The 22,131-nt window shown below is 33.5% G+C and overlaps 1 protein-coding gene across 1 annotated transcript in view; it reads right to left on the bottom strand.

Annotated features, from left to right (window-relative positions):
• Positions 1–22,131, bottom strand: part of LOC145243680 (coactosin-like protein) — a 121,090-nt gene that overhangs the window by 44,328 nt on the left and 54,631 nt on the right. Inside the window, exons 2-3 of the mRNA XM_080106735.1 lie at positions 16,911–16,993; positions 1–79 (exon numbers count right to left, since the gene is read on the bottom strand). The exon at positions 1–79 is cut by the window's left edge and continues 79 nt beyond it. Coding sequence (XP_079962861.1) covers positions 1–79; positions 16,911–16,993 — 162 coding nt within the window. The remainder of the gene's footprint in view (positions 80–16,910; positions 16,994–22,131) is intronic.

Raw genomic sequence — 22,131 nt, forward strand, 5'->3', positions numbered from 1 at the left:
GTAATTAGGACAAACTTTTGCCGCCGACTCATTTCATCACCGGTGGTAATACGTAAGTAACCAAACACGCGGTCGTCATCTAAAAATAAAAACAGAATAGAACAATATTAGACAGTTGGTAAAAAGAAACATGCTAAAATTCACATAGAAATACATCGTCTAAATTGAAAGGAAGAACCCTGCTTTGACAAACTTCTGCAACTGACCTTCACTTTTGACCTAAACTGGAAGACTTAAATGAAATATGTAGCCAAAGTTGTCAGAAAAATCTTTGGCTTATTCGACCACTTCAAAAGATATCTCATTCCCAACACAATTCTCTACTTGCATCAGTCAAATACATCCTAAGATGGAATACTGTTGCCACATCTGGGGAGGAGCTGTTCAGAGCAGCCTTTCCTGCCTTGACAGAATACAAAACTGACTTTGAAATCTAGTAAGTGATGCCATTTTCTTCTTACAATCTCTTTCTCACAGAAGAGACGTTATGAATCTATCGTTATTTTCATTGCAAGTGTTCGACTGAGGTTCAATATTTGTACCCCCCTGTAAAACATTCGCAACAAATATTCCTCTAGCTACAACCACAGTCAACAATTTCCCCTACTCTATCTGTGCCTAAAACTAAACGCAAATTCCATGAAAAAAGTCCTATCCTAGACCTGTTCACCTGTGGGTCTACATACCACAGGACTACTTTCCAGATGTCTACAACATGGTTGTTTTTAAGTCCAATGTAAACAATGTTTTTGTTGTGCCATCCTCTTAAATAATCAATATTTACTCAAGTTTCACCATTATCCATTAATACGATGTTGTCTCACCAACCACCTGACACACATTAACCCATATTTTTGAGCAGCTATCCAGACTTGATAAGCGGTGACTCTCTTAAAAAAATATATATATATTGGACAATTTGAACACTTGGGTGTGTGCATAGCTTTCCATTTCCGTTGAGACATCTGACGCTAAAATATGATTCAAGATGCAGGCATAACAAGATGTGACATTTTGTGGCTCATCTCTTGTTGCAGCTTTGGGAGACGAAACCAAAATATCTGGGCTCAGTTATATTTCTATCCTAACATGCGTCTGCTGAACCAACTTGTCTTATATTCTTTTATACTTATATTCCTGTTGAATAAAGTTGATTTAATTGTAGAGAAACTATTGATATTTTCGTATGGAACCTTGTGAGCCATTTCTTCCTCAAACAAGTTGAGTCAGAAAAAATACAGCCAGTCATCGTCTGAAACTCTAAAACCTCGGCATTTAACTCATACTAACTTACGACTCAACACACTTTTGTTTTGTGATCGCATAGTGTGAGAAAAATTTTAAAGTAGGGAGGCCAGAGGTTACATCAGCTAAAACATTGTGATAATAACATTCAAGATGAGAACCGTTGTCCAAGAATCCAAACAATACAAATTACCAATTCACACCTAAAAAATTCCCAAACATAAAAACATCAGTGACATTATTGTATACTGAGACACAAGTAAATGGAGATTATGTTAACTAGTATGAATTCTGGCGGGGTTACATAAGTACGTGTCAGAATAACCTGATTGGGAAACGAAAATAGATCCACCTACAACTAGCGTGATTGAGGTGGTGTTAAAAGACTAGCTGTCTAGACAAATCGTGCTAGAAATGCAGGTGTCGAATGATATGGCATAGAGATTTCCTTTACAAAATCGGAACTGGAAAGCGAAATAGACAAGATGCATCTAAAAATATAGAGAGAATATTGTCTCCCTCCCGTGAAATAAAGGAACGGGTTCAGTTCGAAATTCCATCCAAATTCCGGAGTTTGATAAAAACATTCCCGAGTTCGACAAAATATACCTAAAGAAGGTCGGAGGTTATATCGACCGAAACGTTGTGAAAATCACACTCAAGATGAGAACAGTAGTCCGATGAACCCAAATAATACGAATAACCAATCCTCAACTCAAAAATCCATAAACGTTGTGACTAGAATTCACTCAACTTTCTTTGTCCAAACACATGTTCGCACTATGAACCTTTACTGATTGAAAATAACTTTGATTTGCTTATAAAATTGTAGATATAAAAATGTTTTCTTATAACATTTCGTTTTTCTTCAATTTTTTTTCATTGTTTATGTTTTACGTAGCAATTGCTACTTGGTGACCCTTCTATTCGTTCAATATTTCAGTTATTTTCATTAATATATTTATGCATGTGTGCATTTATTTCCATTAATATATTTATGCATGTGTGCATTTATTTCCATTAATATATTTATGCATGTGTGTATTTATTTCCATTAATATACTTATGCATGTGTGCATTTATTTCCATTAATATATTTATGCATGTGTGCATTTATTTCCATTAATATATTTATGCATGTGTGTATTTATTTCCATTAATATACTTATGCATGTGTGCATTTATTTCCATTAATATATTTATGCATGTGTGCATTTATTTCCATTAATATATTTATGCATGTGTGTATTTATTTCGATTAATATATTTATGCATGTGTGCATTTATTTCCATTAATATATTTATGCATGTGTGCATTTATTTCCATTAATATATTTATGCATGTGTGCATTTATTTCCATTAATATATTTATGCATGTGTGTATTTATTTCCATTAATATACTTATGCATGTGTGCATTTATTTCCATTAATATATTTATGCATGTGTGCATTTATTTCCATTAATATACTTATGCATGTGTGCATTTATTTCCATTAATATATTTATGCATGTGTGCATTTATTTCCATTAATATATTTATGCATGTGTGTATTTATTTCCATTAATATACTTATGCATGTGTGCATTTATTTCCATTAATATATTTATGCATGTGTGCATTTATTTCCATTAATATATTTATGCATGTGTGTATTTATTTCCATTAATATATTTATGCATGTGTGCATATCTTTTATATCGTTTGTTCTATTCCTTCACTAAGGCATAACTTTTATACACAATTTATAGTAATTGTCGGTGGGGTTTGGCAATGCACAAAGACGATATGGTCATCCTAAATGACACAGCACAGGCCAAAGATTAAACCGCAAACTAATATCTTCGGTATTCTGTCAAGCAAATAAAATTGACGTACCTTAAGAATGGCCTTTCTTGTCTTTTCTTTTTAAATCAGGCTTATTCTCAGTAAGGGATGTGTGGTGGAAGGGTTTAAAATGAGGTGTGGGTGTGTGTGTATGCGTGTGTGTGGGGATCTCCTTATTTTCTATACAAGCGGTAAAATTATCTTCCGCTATTTGATAGGGTCTTCGTGACCCATTAGAGTGTTGGTGGCGGCTTTTTTCAGGTGGATGGAGAAATATTTGGAACAATTGAATAAGTGCGCCCCAGGCGGCTGCAACAGCTAACAATTGCGTTCAAGCTTGTGTAATTTACAAAGGGTTCTAAAACATCTGATAAGATTGATGTTGAGGAGTGGGGGGGGGGCAAGGTTTTAGGCAGGAGTTGAGGTAAGCGACTGGTTAGGTATAAGGGAAAAGGGGAGTACATACGAGATGGGGGTAACCTGAAAGAGGTAGAGGGGGAAGAGACAAAAGGATATATATATATACTCTTAGAAAGTGGAGTTTTTTGTGTATTGATATTCATATTAAAAACCCACTTTTCTATTTATTTAAAAAGAAAATACAATTTCCCTATATATGGGTTGTGGAATTGTATTCACTAGCAAAAGATCTAGCTAATTTGCATATTCTCTTAAACATTCATTTTAATTAATTCCCTATTAGTTGCTTCGGTTTTCTAATGGGATAATCCTCTTTATTTAACTATTACGTGTAATTATATTCATGCAGATATTCTACATGATTTATACGTGCATAATATTTGCTTAAAAAGATTAAAGTAAACATAGACCTCTTTCTATATATATTTGTGTATGCGTGCATATATATATATATATATATATATATATATATATATATATATATATATATAAAAAAAATTTTACCTACCAAACTCTTCTTTGAGTTTTTGGTCTACAGACATGAAACTTCATATATAGGATATTCAAATACATGCGAAATTTTATATTTGGATTTTAGTCGGGGAAAATTGGTCCAAAAGTGTGAAAATTAGAAAAATGAAATTTTCCAGGTGATGGTCGAACAACGGTATTATGGATATGCACACGTACCGTAATAGCTGTTGGTTCATGTTTTAATTTTTAGCCTTGCAGCAAGCATATCTTCATAGCTCAGGCATTAATGTCAATGAAAAAAGTAAATTGTAAGCTTTTTGATTTCGATTCTCAGTGGTGGGTACACGAGTCATTTTTTTTTTTTTTTCTTTTACCTTTTTAAACCATTACTATATATTGAATCCAATATAATATAATAAATACGAAATCTGCATTAATCAAAATATCATATTTAAGCGTATTTTACGAGCGGGCAATGCCGGGCGACCTGCTAGTGTATATATATATATATATATATATATATATATATATATATATGGGAGAGCCAAAAAAAATTAGAGAAATTCTTGAAAAGGAAACTTATCAGGATAATACAAAGCTCAACAATTGAGGTGGAGCTTATATAAAGAAAAAGGAAAAAATGACAATATAAAGATATATATCTACTAATGCATAGGAATTTAATCGTTCATTCAATAGGAAAATTACATCTATTGGGGTGCGGGATATATATGTTCTTTATACCTAGGTATTTTGAAGCCTAGTACTTCTCATTAGAAGAGGATAGAAGGTGCTAGGTAACAGATAAGAAATGTGACGTCTAACGATAACTAATATATATATAGTCATTCACATACAGTACTGTTCTCGCTGTTTCACAGCTCATCAGTGTGGCTAGACAAGCAACTACCGCAAGCCAGAATCGAAACCGACCGTCCAAACGACAGTCGGAGCTTCTAATCATTGGACTATTTGGTTGCTACTATACGGGCAGTGAATTAACAATGTTGTGACAATGTCCAAATACCTAAGCTCAATTTGTTTACGCAAAGAGCATCGGTTAATATGCTAATGGTAATTTGTATATCACTTCCCAATATACTCAACCCAAGATAGGGAGCATTATATATATATATATATATATATATACTAGCATGGGTGCCCGGCGTTGCCCGGGTGTTTGGAAGTGTATGCTGAGCAAAAAACAAAAAAAGCAAAAAAAAACGGTCAATCTTTTTTAACTTTGACCCCTATTATGACCCCTTAAAATTTATTCTTTTGAGCTCAACTCAAGTTATTAAGTTAGATCCATGTCCAAGGAACCTATATCTAAAATTTCAAGTGTTTAGACCCAAAATGTTCGGAGGTGTTTGTTAGAGTTCTCAAAGGTCAAATCGTTGAACTTTGACCCCTTAACAGCCAAATTTCTAACCGAAAACTGATCACATCGATTTTCCTTAATTTCGAGTCTGTAGACTGAAAATTAGCAGAGTTATTGCGAAGGAAAATGCACACAGACAGACAGACACACACACACGTTCACTTTTATAGATATATAGATATAGACAGAGAGATAAAAAAGGAAAAATATGAAGTAATATATTCATTGAAGTTTCGTCTTTATTGTAAGATTTCTTCTGGATGAATGAAATTAAGAAAGTAAAATACCAGTACAATATTTGAAAATATATTTTTGTTGTGATGAAACATATTACTTTGTTATATTTCAGAACGAAAAAAGTCGTTGAAAATTTAAAAAAGGTAGAGCGATATCCCTATGTGCCCAATAATATCTGGCATCGGTAGTGTAACACACAAAATTGCACAGGCCATATTCAACATCCTAACTGCACTAATAAGCACTATCAGCTCCTCTCACATAAAAAAACTCAGGAGATTTACTCAACAAGATAAAAGAACATTAATATACATAACAAAACTATACACAGCTTAGATATAACATCAGTATACACAAATGTCCCCATTAAAAAATGTTTAAATTTACTCCATGCAAACCTAAAAAAAATCAAACATTAACTTACTGTTTCCTCTCGACACCTTTATAAAAATTATTAGACTTATAACTAACATGACTTTACCTCCAAACACAGAATACTTTAGATATATTAACGACATTTTAATTTTTCTTCCTAAAACACACACATAGATAATATTAAAAACAAATTAGACTCAGTCGAACCTCCATAAAGTTCACCTATAAAACAAAGCAATCACCCATTACCTTTTCTGTAATAAAATTATAAAATTATTATAAAACCCAATAATAAACTATCCTTCAAAGTTCACCACAAAATTCTATTCACACCATAATAACAAAATAAAAACAGGTATGATATTTGGTTTCTTCCTACATGCATTTAGAATTTGCAGTCTAGAATATCTGTATGAAGAATTCAAATACCTCACAAATACTTTGAAAACTTTGCAATATCCCACATAATTCATATTAAATGCAAAGAAAAAAGCCACACAAATATTTCCCAGGATAAATAAGCAAAAATCATATACATCAGACACTTCTCTCATAAACAGACAGCTTTTACCTATGCATGTCAATAATACAACAGTTTGCAACACTCTAAACAAACTTGTAATTCCAATAATACAAACCACATCACAAATTATAAAACAAACATTAAAAACAGCAAAACATCAAAACAAGCAAATTTCCAATGCAGGCATATACACTGTTCCTTGCCAAAATTGCCATCATATATACGTTGGTGAAACCCAACGTGGATTAGAGAAACATAGATGAACATGAAAGAGATATAAGAATAGCAATTATCTGAACGCTTTAATCTCTCATTCATTGCAGCATAATCATACTTGTGACTTCAAAAAAGCTAAAATAATTAAATTTATTTCAAATAAACCTCAACGCAAATTCAAGCGCAATCCAACAACGTGGAAGTTTCTATAATTTATCGTCATTAATAAGCAAATTCATATTAAAAGAACATAATTTAATTTTAGACACAGGTTAAATCTCTCACACCATAGAAAACACCACCTATAATAATTAATATACATAATCTGTCAATAAATTACATAACAAAAATACACTCATTTCATTTCAGCATTTAAAAAATACACTCATTTAATTGGGCATTTTCAGATTTGAATTATAAGAGACATATTTATTCCCAATAGAATATGAATTATATCTTTTTAAATATATTAACGGCTATATGACGAAAAAAATCTTACTCTTTTTTACAACGTTATAGCTTTTTTGAATTTCCAACGAATTTTTCACTGGAAATTCAAAAAAGGGCAAGGTCATACATTTCATTACAACAAAAATATATTTTCAAATATTGTACTGGTATTTTATTTTCTTAATTTCATTCATTCAGAAGAAGTCTTGTAATAAAGACGAAACGTTGATGAACACATAAGTTGGCTTGTTCCCGTTTTATATCTCTACTAGCAGTTCCACCCGGCTTTGCTCGGGCCCTATGTACTGTTCATAAGGTTATGTGCATATGTATATATTAAAAAGTGTGACTATGTAAAGTAATGGCTTTCTGTATAATAGCCTTCCTTAACTACCATAGAGAAAAGACAGACATTTTCACTTTTATAGATATATAGATAGATAGATTGGATGCAATATATAGTAATGATTAAAAAAGTATATTAAAAAAAAGACCCATGCGCCACCACCGAGAATCGAAACCAAAACGTTCAGCCCACGATTTATTTTGTCTCTGCCGTCAATGACTGGGTTATGAAAACATGTTTACTGCAAGGCTAAAAATTAAAACATGAACCAATAGCTACTACGTTATGCATTCGTAATGCTGGCGTCCGACCTTCACCTGACAAATTTAATTATTTTTTGTTTTCACACTTTTGCATCGATTTTTCCGGGCTGAAACCCAAATATAAAGTTTTGCATGGATTCAGATACCTTATATATGAAGTTTCATGTCTGTAGATCAAAAACTCTAGGAGGAGTTTGGTAGGAAAATTTTGTTTAAACAAAAATATATACAGTGATGATCATATTTATTGGCACGGTAAAATAAAAGTTAAATTTTGTCTAATAAATTCTAAAAAAGGGATTAAATTAAAGAAAATAACAAAGTATGTTATGTATTTTTAACTGGCCTTTCCGATGCAGCAATCGGATTTTAGAAAAAATAAATAACAAAGGAACAACAAACATAATTGCAAAAAACTCTTGTTCAAAATTATTGGCACGATTTATTTAATAATCAATTGTATAGCCTTTGGCCTTGATTACCTTCCTCAGTCGCTTTTCATAGTTTACAACCAAGTTGTTGCACTCTTCAGTAGTAATTTTAGCCCACTCTTCCTGACAATAATCCTCCAATTGAATAAGATTCTTAGGCTTCCTTTGCATTACCCTCAATTTTAATGTTCTCCATAAATTTTCAATTGGATTAAGGTCTGGGCTTTGTGATGGCCACTCCAAAACATTAATATGATTGTCCTCAAGCCATTTCTTAGTCAGTTTAGCCGAATGCTTTGGGTCATTATCTTGCATGAACCACCAACGACGACCAAGTGAGAGCTCTTTAGCAGAGTCTTTCAGGTTTTCATCCAATATTTTAACATAATCTTCCTTTTTTATGCTACCTGTGACCTTAACAAGTCGCCCTGGTCCAGAGGCAGCAAAGGATCCCCAAAACATCAAACTGCCTCCACCGTGCTTCACTGTGGGTATGGTGTTCTTAGGCAGGAAAGCTTCGCCAGATTTTCTGTTAATATAAGACACTTTATTATGGCCAAATAACTCTATTTTCGTTTCGTCAGTCCATAGAACACGTTTCCAGAATGCAACATCTTTATCAATATGACGTTTTGCAAAGGCTAGCCTTGCTTTCAGGTGCATAGGCTTCAATAAGGGAGTCTTTCTCGGACGACATGCTTTTAAACCAGCTCTCTTCAAAACTCTACCAACTGTATGTCGAGATACATTCACTCCAGAGGTGCTCTGTTCATCAACAATCTCCCCAACAGAGATCCTTGGGTTTTGTTTTACTTGTCGAACAATTTTCCGTTCATCTCTTGGGGAAAGAATCCTTTTTCTCCCTCTACCCTCTAAACTCATAACGTGGCCTTGCGATTTGAACTTGTTTATTATGGCTCTAACAGTGGATTTGGGAAGGTTTAGCTTCTTTGAAATCTTATCATAGCCCTCCCCATTGGTATGGCATGCTACAACAAGCTTCCTGACGTCTTCGCTGTGTTCCTTAGTTTTAACCATGGCGATTGAAAATTATAATTTAGTCACTTATAATAGTTTAAATAAATCGCTATCTAAAAATTATCTGAAAAAAATTATTCACTGAATTAGCGTTAAACAAGCATAATATGGCTATAAAAAAGTTCAGAAAGCACGTAAACCGGAAATTGATTGATATTATACTGATACTAAAAGAAAAACAAAGCCGTGCCAATAATTTTGAACAAGGGTTTTTTGCAATTATGTTTGTTGTTCCTTTGTTATTTATTTTTTCTAAAATCCGATTGCTGCATCGGAAAGGCCAGTTACAAATACATAATATACTTTGTTATTTTCTTTAATTTAATCCCTTTTTTAGAATTTATTAGACAAAATTTAACTTTTATTTTACCGTGCCAATAAATATGATCATCACTGTACGTATACATAAATATATATGGAAACAATTTTGTGTTTACTATAAACTTTTTATGCAATTATTATGCAAATATAAATCATGTAGAATATCTGCATGAATATAATTACACGTAATAGTTAACTAAAGATGATTATCCCATTAGAAAACCAAAGCAACTAATAGGGAATTAATTAAAATGAATGTTTAAAAGAATATGCAAATTAGCTAGATCTTTTGCTAGTGAATACAATTCCACAACGCATATATTTTAGTGTATTTTTTAAAAAATAAATAGAAAAGATGCTTGCCTTTTTTCTGTTGTTCTTGGCCTTAGGGCCGGGATCAAAGTGAGGTATAATTTTCTTATATATGGGTTGTGGAAATGCATTCACTAGCAAAAGATCTAGCTAATTTGCATATTCTTTTAAACATGCATTTTAATTAATTCCCTATCAGTTTTTTCGGTTTTCTTATGGGATGATCATCTTTAGTTAACTATTACGTGTAATTATATTCATGCATATATTCTACATGATTTATACTTGCATGATATTTGCGTAAAATCTTTACAGTAAACAAAAAAATGTTTCCATATATATTTATGTATACGTATATATTTTTGTTTAATCTATCTATCTATCTATAAAAGTGAACGTGTCTGTGTGTCTGTCTGTGTGTCTGTCTATGTACATTTCCCTATGCAATAACTTTGTCAATTTTCGGTCTACAGACTCGAAATTTGATATACAGAGTACTGAGATTTGGGAAAATCTTTGTGATCCATTTTCGGCCAGAAATTTGGCTGTCAAGTGGTCAAAGTTCAACGATTTGACTTTTGAGAACTCTACCAAACACCCCCGACAATTTTGGGTCTAAACACTTGAAATTTTAGATATAGGTTCCTTGGACATAGATCTAACTTAATAACTTGATTTGAGCCCAAAACAATCATAATAGGGATCAAAATTTAAAAAAATTTGACCTCTGTGGTTTCTAACTAATTACTCAGACAATTTCTGGTCTAAACATTTGAAATTTTACATAAAGGGTATTCAAGGATAGGGCAAGCGTTTTCATCGTATGTATGTTCACATGTCTGCCTAAAGCTTCCGACAGAGGCTTTTGAAGTTCGACTTTTCATACGACAAATATCGAAAAATTGGCTAAAAACATTAACATCTTTACTTTCAACTAAGCACTTTTCTACAGGGGGGATCGCTTATTTCGCCGATATTTTTGAAAGATATTCTCTCCTTTCGATTGTCTAGCCTAAATGTAAACATAAGTCACTTCAGGTTTGGCGGTGGTCATAGCCACAAACACGTCAGGTTTTTTTCCCGTTTTTTTCCTCCATTGCGGTACGGGTTCGAGCCTGCCTTCTTACTACCACTTTTTTTTTTTTTTTTGCTCAACATACACATCCAAACACCCGAGCAACGCCGGGCTGAAATGCTAGTATATCTATAAAAGTGAACGTGTTTGTGTGTGTGTGTGTGTCTGTGTACATTTCCCTACGCAATAACTGTCAATTTTAGGTCTACAGACTCGAAATTTCATATACAGGGTACTGAGATTTAGGAAAATCTTTGTAATCTGTTTACGGCAAAAGGGGTCAAAGGGGTCAAAATTCAACGATTTGACCTTTGAGAACTCTACCAAACTCCTCCACCAATTTTGGGTATAAACATATAAAATTTTAGATATAGGTTTCTTGGACATTGATCTAAATAACTTTATTTGAGCCCAAAATAATAAATGTTAAGAGGTCATAATAGGGACCAAATTTAAAGAAAAAAATTTACTTAAAGAGTATTCAGAGATAGGGCAAGTTTTGTCATCGGTTTGGGGCGAAAATTTAAGCAACCAATATATAAATGTATGTATGTATATATGTATGTATGTATGCTTGCATGTCTGCCAAAAACTTTCGACAGAGGCGACGAATTTTCACAAGATCAGTATCGTTTTGAAGCTCGACCCTTTAGATGACAAATACCGAAAAATTGGCTAAAAACATTAATTTCTTCACCCTCAACTGGGCACTTTTCTACAGGGAGAGGTCGCTTTTTTCACTGATATTTTCGAAAGTCATCCCCTTTTTGCACTTGTCTAGCCTTAATTTAAACCTACGTTACTTCCGGTTTGGCGATGGTCGTAACAGCAAAGACGTCACGTTTTTCTCCCGTTCTTTTCCTCCTTCAAGGTATGGGTTCGAGCCTACCTTTCCTACTACCACCTTTTTTTTTTTTGCTCAACACACCTCCAAACACCCGGGCAATGTGGGGCCGAAATGCTAGTATATATATATACTAGCAGTTCTGCCGGGCATTGCTCGGGCCCTATGTACTGTTCATAACTTTATGCGCATATGTATATATTAAAATTGTTCATATATACGGTAATGCCTTTCTATATAATAGGCTTCCTTAACTACCATAGAAAAATATCGGTAAAAACTGCAGACGTCAATTTTTTAAAACTTTGACCCAAATTTTGACCTCTTAACATTTATTGTTTTGGGCTCAAATTAAATTAAAATGTTTGACTAATGTCCAAGTAACCTACATCTAAAATTTCAAGTGTTTAGACGCAAAATTGGCGGAGAAGTTTGGTAGAGTCTGCAAAGGTCAACTCTTTCAACTTTGACCTCTTACCAGCCAAAATTTCGCCCCAAAACTGATTAAAAAGCTTACTGTATGTCTGAATACCCGTAAAATTTCAAATGTGTACACCCAAAATCGGCTTAATAGTTTGCTAGAGACCGCAAAGGTAAAACGATTAAAAACCTTGCCCTATGCAGAACTCAATTTTTAAAAAACTTTGACCTGAATTATGACCCCTTAACATTTGTTTTGGGCTCCAATCAAATTGTAAAGTTTGATCCATGTCCAAGTAACCTATATCTAAAATTTCAAGTGTTTAGGCCAAAAATTGGCAGAGGAGGTTGGTAGAGTTCTCAAAAGTCAAATCGTTTAACTTTGACCCCTTAACAGCCAAATTTCTGACCGAAAATCGATCACAAAGATTTTTCCAAATCTCAATACCCCTTATATCAAATCTCAAGTTTGGAGACCTAAAATTGATAGAGTTATTGTGTAGGGAAATGTACACAGACAAACAGAAAGACACACAGATACTTTCACTTTTATAGATATACTAGCATTGGTGTTCGGCGTTGCCCGGGTGTTTGAAGGTGTATGCTGAGCAAAAAAAAAAAAGGTAAATTTTTTTAACTTTGACCCCTATTCTGACCCCTTAATATCCATTGTTTTATGCTCAAACTAAGTTATTAAGTTAGATCCATGTCCAAGGAACCTATATCTAAAGTTTCAAGTGTTTAGACACAAAATTGTCGGAGGAGTTTGGTAGAGTTCTCAAAGGTCAAATCATTGAACTTTGACCCCTTAATAGCCAAATTTCTGGCGGAAAACCGATCACATCGATTTTCCCAAATCTCAGTACCCTGTATATGAAATTTCGAGTCTGTAGACTAAAAATTGACAGAGTTATTGTGTAGGACACAGACAGACATACACATAGACACGTTCACTTTTATAGATATATAGATAGATATACTAGCAGTTCAGCCCGGCTTTGCTTGATCCCTATGTACTGTTCATAGCTGTATGTGCATATGTATACATATACTAAAAAGTTTGACTCATATCCAGGTAACCTACATCTAAAATTTTAAGCGTTTAGATCCAAAATTGCCGGAGGAGATTGGTAGAGTCTGCAAAAGTCAACTCTTTCAACTTTGACCTATTGGCAGCCAAATTTTCGCCTAAAAACTGATTAAAAAGCTTGCTTCCTATCTGAATACCCTTAAATTGTTTAGACCAAAAATTAGCCAAATTGTTTGCTAGAGGCCGCAAAAGTAAAATCTTTTGATATTTGACCCCTTGGCAGCCAAACTCTGGCGAAAGACCAATTAAAAAGCTTGCTGCATGTCTGAATACAGTCTATGTAAATTTTAAAATGTTTAGACCAAAAATTGGCTGAATAATTTGGTAGAGACCGCAGAGATATTTTTTTTTTTTAACTTTGGCTCCAATTTTGACCCCTTAACATTTATTGTTGTGAGCTCAAATCAAATTAAAAAATTTGATCCATGTCCAAGTAACCTACACCAAAATGTCAAGTATTTAGACCCAAAGTTGGCGGAGGATTTTGGTAGAGTTTTCAAAAGTCAAATTGTTGAATTTTGACCCCTTAACAGCCAAATTTCTGGCCGAAAATCGATTAAAAAGATTTTCCCAAATCTCAATACCCTTTTCTGTCAAATCTTGAGTCTGTAGACAGAAAATTGACAGAGTAGTTTGGTAGGGAAATGTACACAGACAATTTCATTTGTATAGATATATAGATATATATACGTATATTTCAGCGTATAAGGCGAACGTCAGATAAGACGAGTAAAAATATTGGAGCAAACTTTAATAAATTTATCATGTATCGGTTGTATAAGATGACTGCTAAATCACTAAACCATGTTTGTTTAGCCTAGGCTAGAGATTGCAATATCCGGTATCTTATGAAATATTGGTTTCTAAAGATGATTTTGTCTCTTTTTCCTGAACTTACAATTAGGATCAAAGTGTTAAGATTATTTACCTTTAATAAAATTTTTGAATGAAATTTTAAGTAGGACCCCCAGCCCCCCATCTCTGGAGTAAATATGGTATTATGGTGATTGATGATTCTAGTTAATGTGGGATAGACGTTTTTTCTAGTCATATGAGATAGGATGACCGACACCTATTTTCCCAGCACTTTTGAATGGTTTTGTGCCTAATTTGTTAAAATATTTTTTTTTGTGCAAATAAATATTTCAAAATAATGTTTCTCCCATTTAGATCTCACCTTCACTCAGAGATTGGCCTGCTTGTTTTCTGTTCAAAACAAACCGGAAAATAGTGCGCAGTTTATTATTTAGAAAGGGTTGGGAGGGTCTTACTAAGTTTTTAAATATATATTGTTTTTTCTCCACTCGGATAAATAAAACAAGATTTAATCACTTTGTTATGTAAAGATAAGAATTTTTCATGTATCTCTTCCCTCCCTCTCAACATAATTCTAATAGTGCTTGGAAAATCCAGTAATTTTGGCAAGGTAGAACATTTCGGTAACTCATAATAGATAAATATAGACTGAAAAATAGATTCTAGGACTGTCCTGAGTAGAATGGGGTGGTAGGCTCCCTTATAGTTTTCAATAAGGCTAAGTCCACTCACCAATAATTTAAAAATAAATGGTTAAATCAGCGAAATTACAGTGAAATGGGTTCGGCTTCATTTCTAAACTACTTAAACCATGTTTTAGGTAATTAATGGTAGATTGCATATTGGATTAAAAACTCCCTGTTAAAAATCCAAAACAAAAACTCATCGCCATTCATAAAACAGCTAATAAACTAACTCTAAACATGTTAACTCCTATTGTTCGGTCCTTTGTTCCTGTTCATTGCCACAGCTTGATTAACGATCCTATTTTCGTTTCCCTTGTGTGCCTTGGTGAACAACTTCCTATATCTTTGTTCTGTTGATAAACTTATTTCATTTTTTTTGGTTATATTTTTAAAAATCTTTTTTCTTAAATTCCTAACAATTTCTTGGAGGAGGGAGCAGGGGGACATCGATACTATCACACTTGTCTCTAGATTTATTATACATATTTGTATTATTTGGATTCTTGGGACTACTATTCTCATCTTGAGTTTTATTCTCAGAACGTTTTGGTCGATGTAACCTCTGACTTTTTCAAGTGTATCTTGTTGAACTCCGGAATTTGCATGAGATTTTGAATGGCAACCCTTTATTTAATCCATGGGGGTAGCATCATCTCATCCGTCAGCCATAACCAGGTAGAAGTCCTAAGTAATTTGCAATGGTATTCCGAGTGTTGTCTGCAGAGTCCCACGTTCAACAGAAAGATTCCCAAGTTTGACAAGACCCGCCTGAAGAAGGTTGGAGGTTACATGAACCGAAACGTTGTGAAAATACCATTCAAGATGAGAACAATAGTCCAAATTATTATACGAATAATCAATCCTCATCTCAAAAATGACTGGAGAAGGAAGAGCAGCATCCAAACCTCAACTAGAAGAGCGCGGAAAAGACTAGAATATTGGGGGGGGGGCACTAAAATTTCAGAAAAAGCTAACAGTCATTATCAGCAAGAAACCAATAATCTCTGTTGCAGATAATGATGGTGTGAGGCTCTAAAAAAAACAAAAAAAAAAAACAACTCCTGTCATGAACATATGTGAGAAGCAGAGATGTGTCATTGAATTCCCAGCAAAAATGCATTGAGAATAATGATAACTATGTAGAAAAATAAAAACCCAAAAAAAAAACAAATAAACAAAACAAAAAGCCACACGTTTTAACAGTGATTTGCAGCAGTAGTTAAAGGAGTTGAAAATGCTGGAGAGACTCAGACTCCAGGGGCCATCATCTACATGTTATAACATGTTGACACACCGTTTCCTGTTAGACCATCAAAGTTAAGCAACACTGAGCCAGATGGGTGACCATTTGAATAAAACCAGGCGCCATATGTAGGAAGACAGTGATACAGCCGTGTACGCCCTCCCACTACATTGTGGAAAAATTAAGTAAATAAATTTGATCAATTTTATTTCAGAATGCGTGATTGGCACAATAGCTGGTGTCAGGTATCGACAGCCATTCATCTCTTAATCGAAGTTTATCGTAGTCCTCTCAGATGTGAAATCCTAGCACACAGCTGCCAATTTGTAGTTATACTTAATGTTTACTTGTTATTATACAGCATAATCACGTTGGCACACAGATTCTCATGAGAAGCAACATTCAGCCTGGTCAATATCAGATAGATGACCACTTGGGATGACCAGGCGCTGTATGTAGATGGACGCTGATACTTTCCCACCCACCCCAAAAGCTGCAAAAAATAACGTTAAAATTATCTTACCTGAACAGAAGATACATACGGTTGGGATCAGCTTGTGATTTTAATATTCCCTGAAACTTCCTCTCTCAAAAGAAGCTGGTTGAACCAACACAGAATGTGTGCCACACTAGGGTCAGGGGAAGTATCATGTGATGCGTGTAAGTAAATAATAAACATTCATAAACTCCAAAGCTATTTGATAAAATTGCACAACATTTAATATGAAGAACCCTTGTCGTTAAATGTAGTAAGAGTAAGAATAATAATCACAACATCCATAATTGTGAATTTCGATTAAGAATTCACCCCCCCCCACTCCACCCCGCATAGAGAAATTAAAAAAGCTGCTTTGTCTCGATAGGTAAAAATCTCACCTGTAAAATGTGATTTGAATTCTTCAAATCCGATTCCAGTTTCACTGAGCACGACGTCTTTTCCCTCGTACTTTAGTACCAACCTGTTGAAAATAAAGCAAAATTGCATCATCATCATCATCATCATCATCATCATCATCAATTTTATTTATTCAATTAAATATTTTTAAATGTATTGAACTAAAAAAAAAACAAACACATTTTTTTCAAAAGTGCTCAATTCATATGTAGAACATAATACATATAAGTAAAATTGTATAAACATCATAAACTACCTACCCAGTATGGAAATATATCCTTCTTTCTTTAACTTGGTAATTTTAAATACAGTTAAATCGAGAACTGATTGTGAAATGTTTATATAAAAAGCTCTTCAAGATCTGCGAAGTTGAATATTAGTATAATTTGAATATTTGTAATTTGTTTTTAATTGGATATATGTGCATAAATCTGTGACTAGTTTGAATTATTCACGATAGAAACAAGGAAATATACACTCAAAGGGGAGAAGGAAAGGAGGTTGCATGTGTGTCCAACAAATACATTAGTGGGAAAGTAGGAGTGACCCGTGCAGATAATGATTGGCATATTTTAATTGGTGTCAGTTTGCAAAATGTCATCATTACTAATTACTTTTTTTTAATAATATTGCCATTCTTCAATTATATTTGCCATTGAACGTATGATGTAGGACCTTTTCTGATGTTTATATAATTTTATTTATCTCTCTCTCTCTCTCTCTATATATATATATATATATATATATAACTAGGGTAGATAAAAGAAGAGAGTAAATTCAATTCTCTAAGAGGAGACTTATCGGGATAATATAAAGCTCAACAAATTTCAATGGGCTTATATAGGAGACAATAGGAGTGGAAAATGAATTCCCAAATACTATATAATGGAAAATATAGAATGAGTCATTTATTTAATAAGGATATACATGCATTTAGTTGGGGGATAAAGGGGGCTCTTTATACCAAGGTATTTCGAAGCCTAATGCTTCTCAGCATATATATTATTCTGAAAATCGCTTCATATATTTCTAACCCCAAATCTCTTTTGGCAAGGATAGCAATAGTTGGCTTCACCTATTTCGATGAATCGGTTGTTTTAAAACTTAAAAGTTTATAACCAAACGTAAACATGTGCACAGCAAATTCCCCTCTCTTGATTGATAGTATTGTTGCTTAATGAATAACAGAAAAGATGTTGTTGATGCAAAATAATGAAAACGAATGAAAAGAGAAAAGGAACTATAATTCGCATTTAAACAAAAGTGGTTAATGGTTAATGGTTGATTGATTGATTGATGGATTGATGATGATGATGATAATAATAATAATAATAATAATAATAATAATAATAATGATAATAATTATTAGCGGAACCTGTGGAAATTCCACAGGGGACTCATTCATATGTAATATATTGATGTTGGCATTCTGTAGATGTTCAGTGTAAATGGAGATGCTCTAATATTATTGTAGCTTTTCTGTTTTCTGCAAAAGCATTTATCTAAGCTAGTACAAACGCCCAGTCGTAAAGTACGCTTAAATATAATATTTTAATTCTTGCAGATTTCGTATATATTATTATAGAGTTTCGATCTTATTTAAAATTAAAATGCCTACCAAAGAATAATATAACTATGAACATGAAATAATTATCTTTCGATTGTTTATTAAAATGTTTTGTAAATAAAAAAAAACGCACCTTACATTAAAAAAATAAATCTTGTCTAAAAACCGAAGAACTTATTTTTTGAAAATTTGTTTACAAATGCCATATCTGAAGATCAAAGTCAATGGGTGTCAACCGAAAGCTGTCACTTTGGTTTCTCCGATCTACTGTGGTCTTTATACCCTATATGTTCCAAAAATTCCATACAGATTCTGGAGTTCAATAAGATGCACTCGAAGAAGGATGGGTTGAGTCCTGTTCGAATAACTCCGGTTTTTAGATACGTCCATGCATTATTATAAGATACGCTGTCTGTTAATGAGTTGGTCTGTCACACTAATAGATTTTTATTTTTTCATTTTTAACTAATGTGTCACCGCTTATCAAAGCCCAAAAGCCACTAGAGGATAATGAGATTATCAACTGACGGTGCACAACATTTTGAGAGAATGAGATGATGAGTGTAATGAGCAGAATTTGGCTGTTTAGGTAGATGGCTCACCAAGAATATATTATCATTGGACATGAAAATGATTATGTTACAGTAAGCTGGGAAGCAGCCCTGTGTTACCGTATTTCACAAGAAGTTCTTTGAAGGTCTATACGGTTTTAGGTACAAAGAGATTGTTTTATAGAGGAGGGGCAGAGATTTAAGCTCTGTGGAACACCTACCATGAAAATAACAAAGGAGTAGAAAATGATGATCAGGTACGGCTCTTCTGTGAGAATGAGGCTATAGATTTCGAAGTTGATTTTTCTACTTTGTCAAGGCAAGAACAGGTCCTCTGATGGCACACCCTTAGATGTGGCAGTGATACTCTATATTAGGACGTATTTGACGGTTATACATTAGGAGTCAGTTACCTTCTGGAGCAGTGAAATGATAAAACGATTTTTCCAGCAATCTTAACAACAGATTTGACGCAAATCTTCAAGTCTGGAACGCAAGTCAGTTCTATGAGTTAATCAGGAAAGAGTGCACTAGCACGTGACTGCTCAAGCCTTTTCACCCCATTAACCACAAACTATATAAAAAAACGTTTATTGAATTCTGTATTTAAATAGCAAATAACTCATTTTTCTGTTACCATTTGCTAAAACTGACAGTTTTTAAGTTATTAATTTAATTATATTTTAAGTAAAAAAACAATAATACATCTATATATATGTGTGCGTGTGTGTGTGCTTTAATATTAATATACAAATTTTGTATTTAAATTTGAAAGTGAAAAGAATATTAATGTAAGATTTTTTAAATTAAATGTATAGTTTTATTAACTATATACATAAAAATAATGATATAATAGAGAATAGTGAAAAAAGGTGAAAATTAAAACGAAAATCATGGAAAAAGCATATAATAGATTTTTATAAAGGATATTTATTATTATTATTATTATTATTGTTATTATTATTATTATTATTATTGTTGTGGATTCATAAGGAGCTTTCACACAGGTAATAAAGGATCTCTCCTTGAAAACAGCCTGTGTTGTTCTCTGGAAGCTGAGTGACAACAAGTCTCCCCAGTTTTCCAGTGTTCTCAACCGCTTCTGATAACATTTGCAAATTAATTTGCATTATCGCAACAGTCGCTTACCATCGATTTCTCGCTAGCAGCGGCCATTAGTCTCCACTGGAATTTGAGTGGCAATAAGCCTCCCCAAGGTCCCAGTTCTCTTCGCTCTTGTCCAGCGGAGGTCTGATCAGTGCTCTCTCTCCTCGGTCTTTCCATCCTCCTTGACCCATTTTGGCTATTTGGCATTATTATTATTATTATTATTATTATTATTATTATTATTATTATGTGTTTGTTAACTTCACAGTATTGTGATGCTTTACAAGATCATGTTTTTACATAAAAACTAGTGAGCATATTCAAAGGATCAATTAAATGGAAAGCACCTGGCATAAGATTCTGGAGTACGGTGATATTGTACTTGATTCCCAAGAAGTTCAACTGTTTCTCTAGATCATCTGGAATTGAGCCAAGCGCATCTATGATGATTGGCATGATGGAAGTTTTCTTCTTCCACAACGTTAGCAATTTCCACTCCAAGTCTGATAGTTCCATCGTTTCTAATTCTCCTTGCCTGCTAAGTTAAATCGTTTGGGCAGAGCAATAATTTGCCATTCAATGGTCTTTTTATTCACAATTACAATATCTGATTTTCTGTGAGTTGTATCTCGGTCACACTGAACCATGAAATCCCAGAGAATCTTAACGTCTTTATTTTACACTGCCACTTCTGGCTGATGTTGGAACCACTTGACCTTCACTTGGATTCCAAACTTTTGGCACAAACTCCAATGCAGATTTGCACATACTTTGTCATAGCGTCGTTTGTACTCTTTTTGAGTGAGTGTAGAACACACACCAACAATGTGTGACACACTTTCAAGAGTTACACCACACAGCCTGCACTTATCAGAACAGTTCTTCCCATAAATGTTTCTATTGATTGTATTTAGTGCCTGCTCCTGAGCAGCAAATATAAGGTTTTCTCTTTTTTCAAGTCAGCTTTGGACGGAAAGTTCCATGTATTCTGACAATTTAGTGCCTTAGTATCTTGCTTACACTGACAATGAAGTTTCATTTTTTACAGCTCAATCATCTTTTCCCCTTTGATTCTTTCCTTATACTTCTGATAATCTTCCAATGATTCTTTATCTAGCTCTTCCTCTTTCACCACTGCTGCAATCATCATCATCATCATCATCATCATCATCATCATCATCATCATCAGCAGCAGCAGCAGCAGCAGCAGCAGCAGCACGTTTTTTTTCTGGTTTGTAGAAGGAATATTTTAAATCATTGTAATTTATTTTATTGCTATTATTCAAACATATCACCGTGATTAAATTATAACTTTCCAACTATTAAGACATCATTCATATTTTTTTGCAATACTCTCACCCATGTTCACCCCCAAAACAACCTTCTTTACTTAACCGAAAGGGAGTCATTTTCCATCATGATAATGCACGCCCTCACATAGCTCTATTGACCAAAAATCGTCTAGAAGATTTGGTTGGAAAATCTTGCCCCATCCGACATAATCTCCTGACCTAGATTCCTCAGATTATCACTTATTTCGAAGATTACAAAACCATTTACATGACTTTAGGTTAACATCATGAGAAGAAAACTGAACACAAATTAGATTCATATTTCACATGAAAATCTAAAGAATTTTACAAACGAAGCATTTAACAGCTCGTTGACAGATGCAATCAAGCAAATGCTATTTTTATGAATAAAGATTTTCAAAAACACAGGTTATCATTTTTAAAATGAAATTTTAAATTGCTAAAATCTTTTGCTCTGACCTATTATTATATACTAGCAGTTCAGCCCGGCTTTGCTCGGGCCCTATGTACTGTTCATAACTTTATGTGCATATGTGTATATTAAAAAGTGTGCATATGTACGGTAATGCCTTTCTATATAATAGGCTTCCTAAATTAACATAGAGAAAAGTTGGTAAGGACCGCAAAGGTCAATTATTTTTAAACTTTGATCCTAATTTTGACC

This window comes from Euprymna scolopes, chromosome 22 (genome assembly GCF_053919585.1).
Source record: "Euprymna scolopes isolate OS-2025 chromosome 22, ASM5391958v1, whole genome shotgun sequence".
NCBI classification, from domain to species: domain Eukaryota; kingdom Metazoa; phylum Mollusca; class Cephalopoda; order Sepiida; family Sepiolidae; genus Euprymna; species Euprymna scolopes.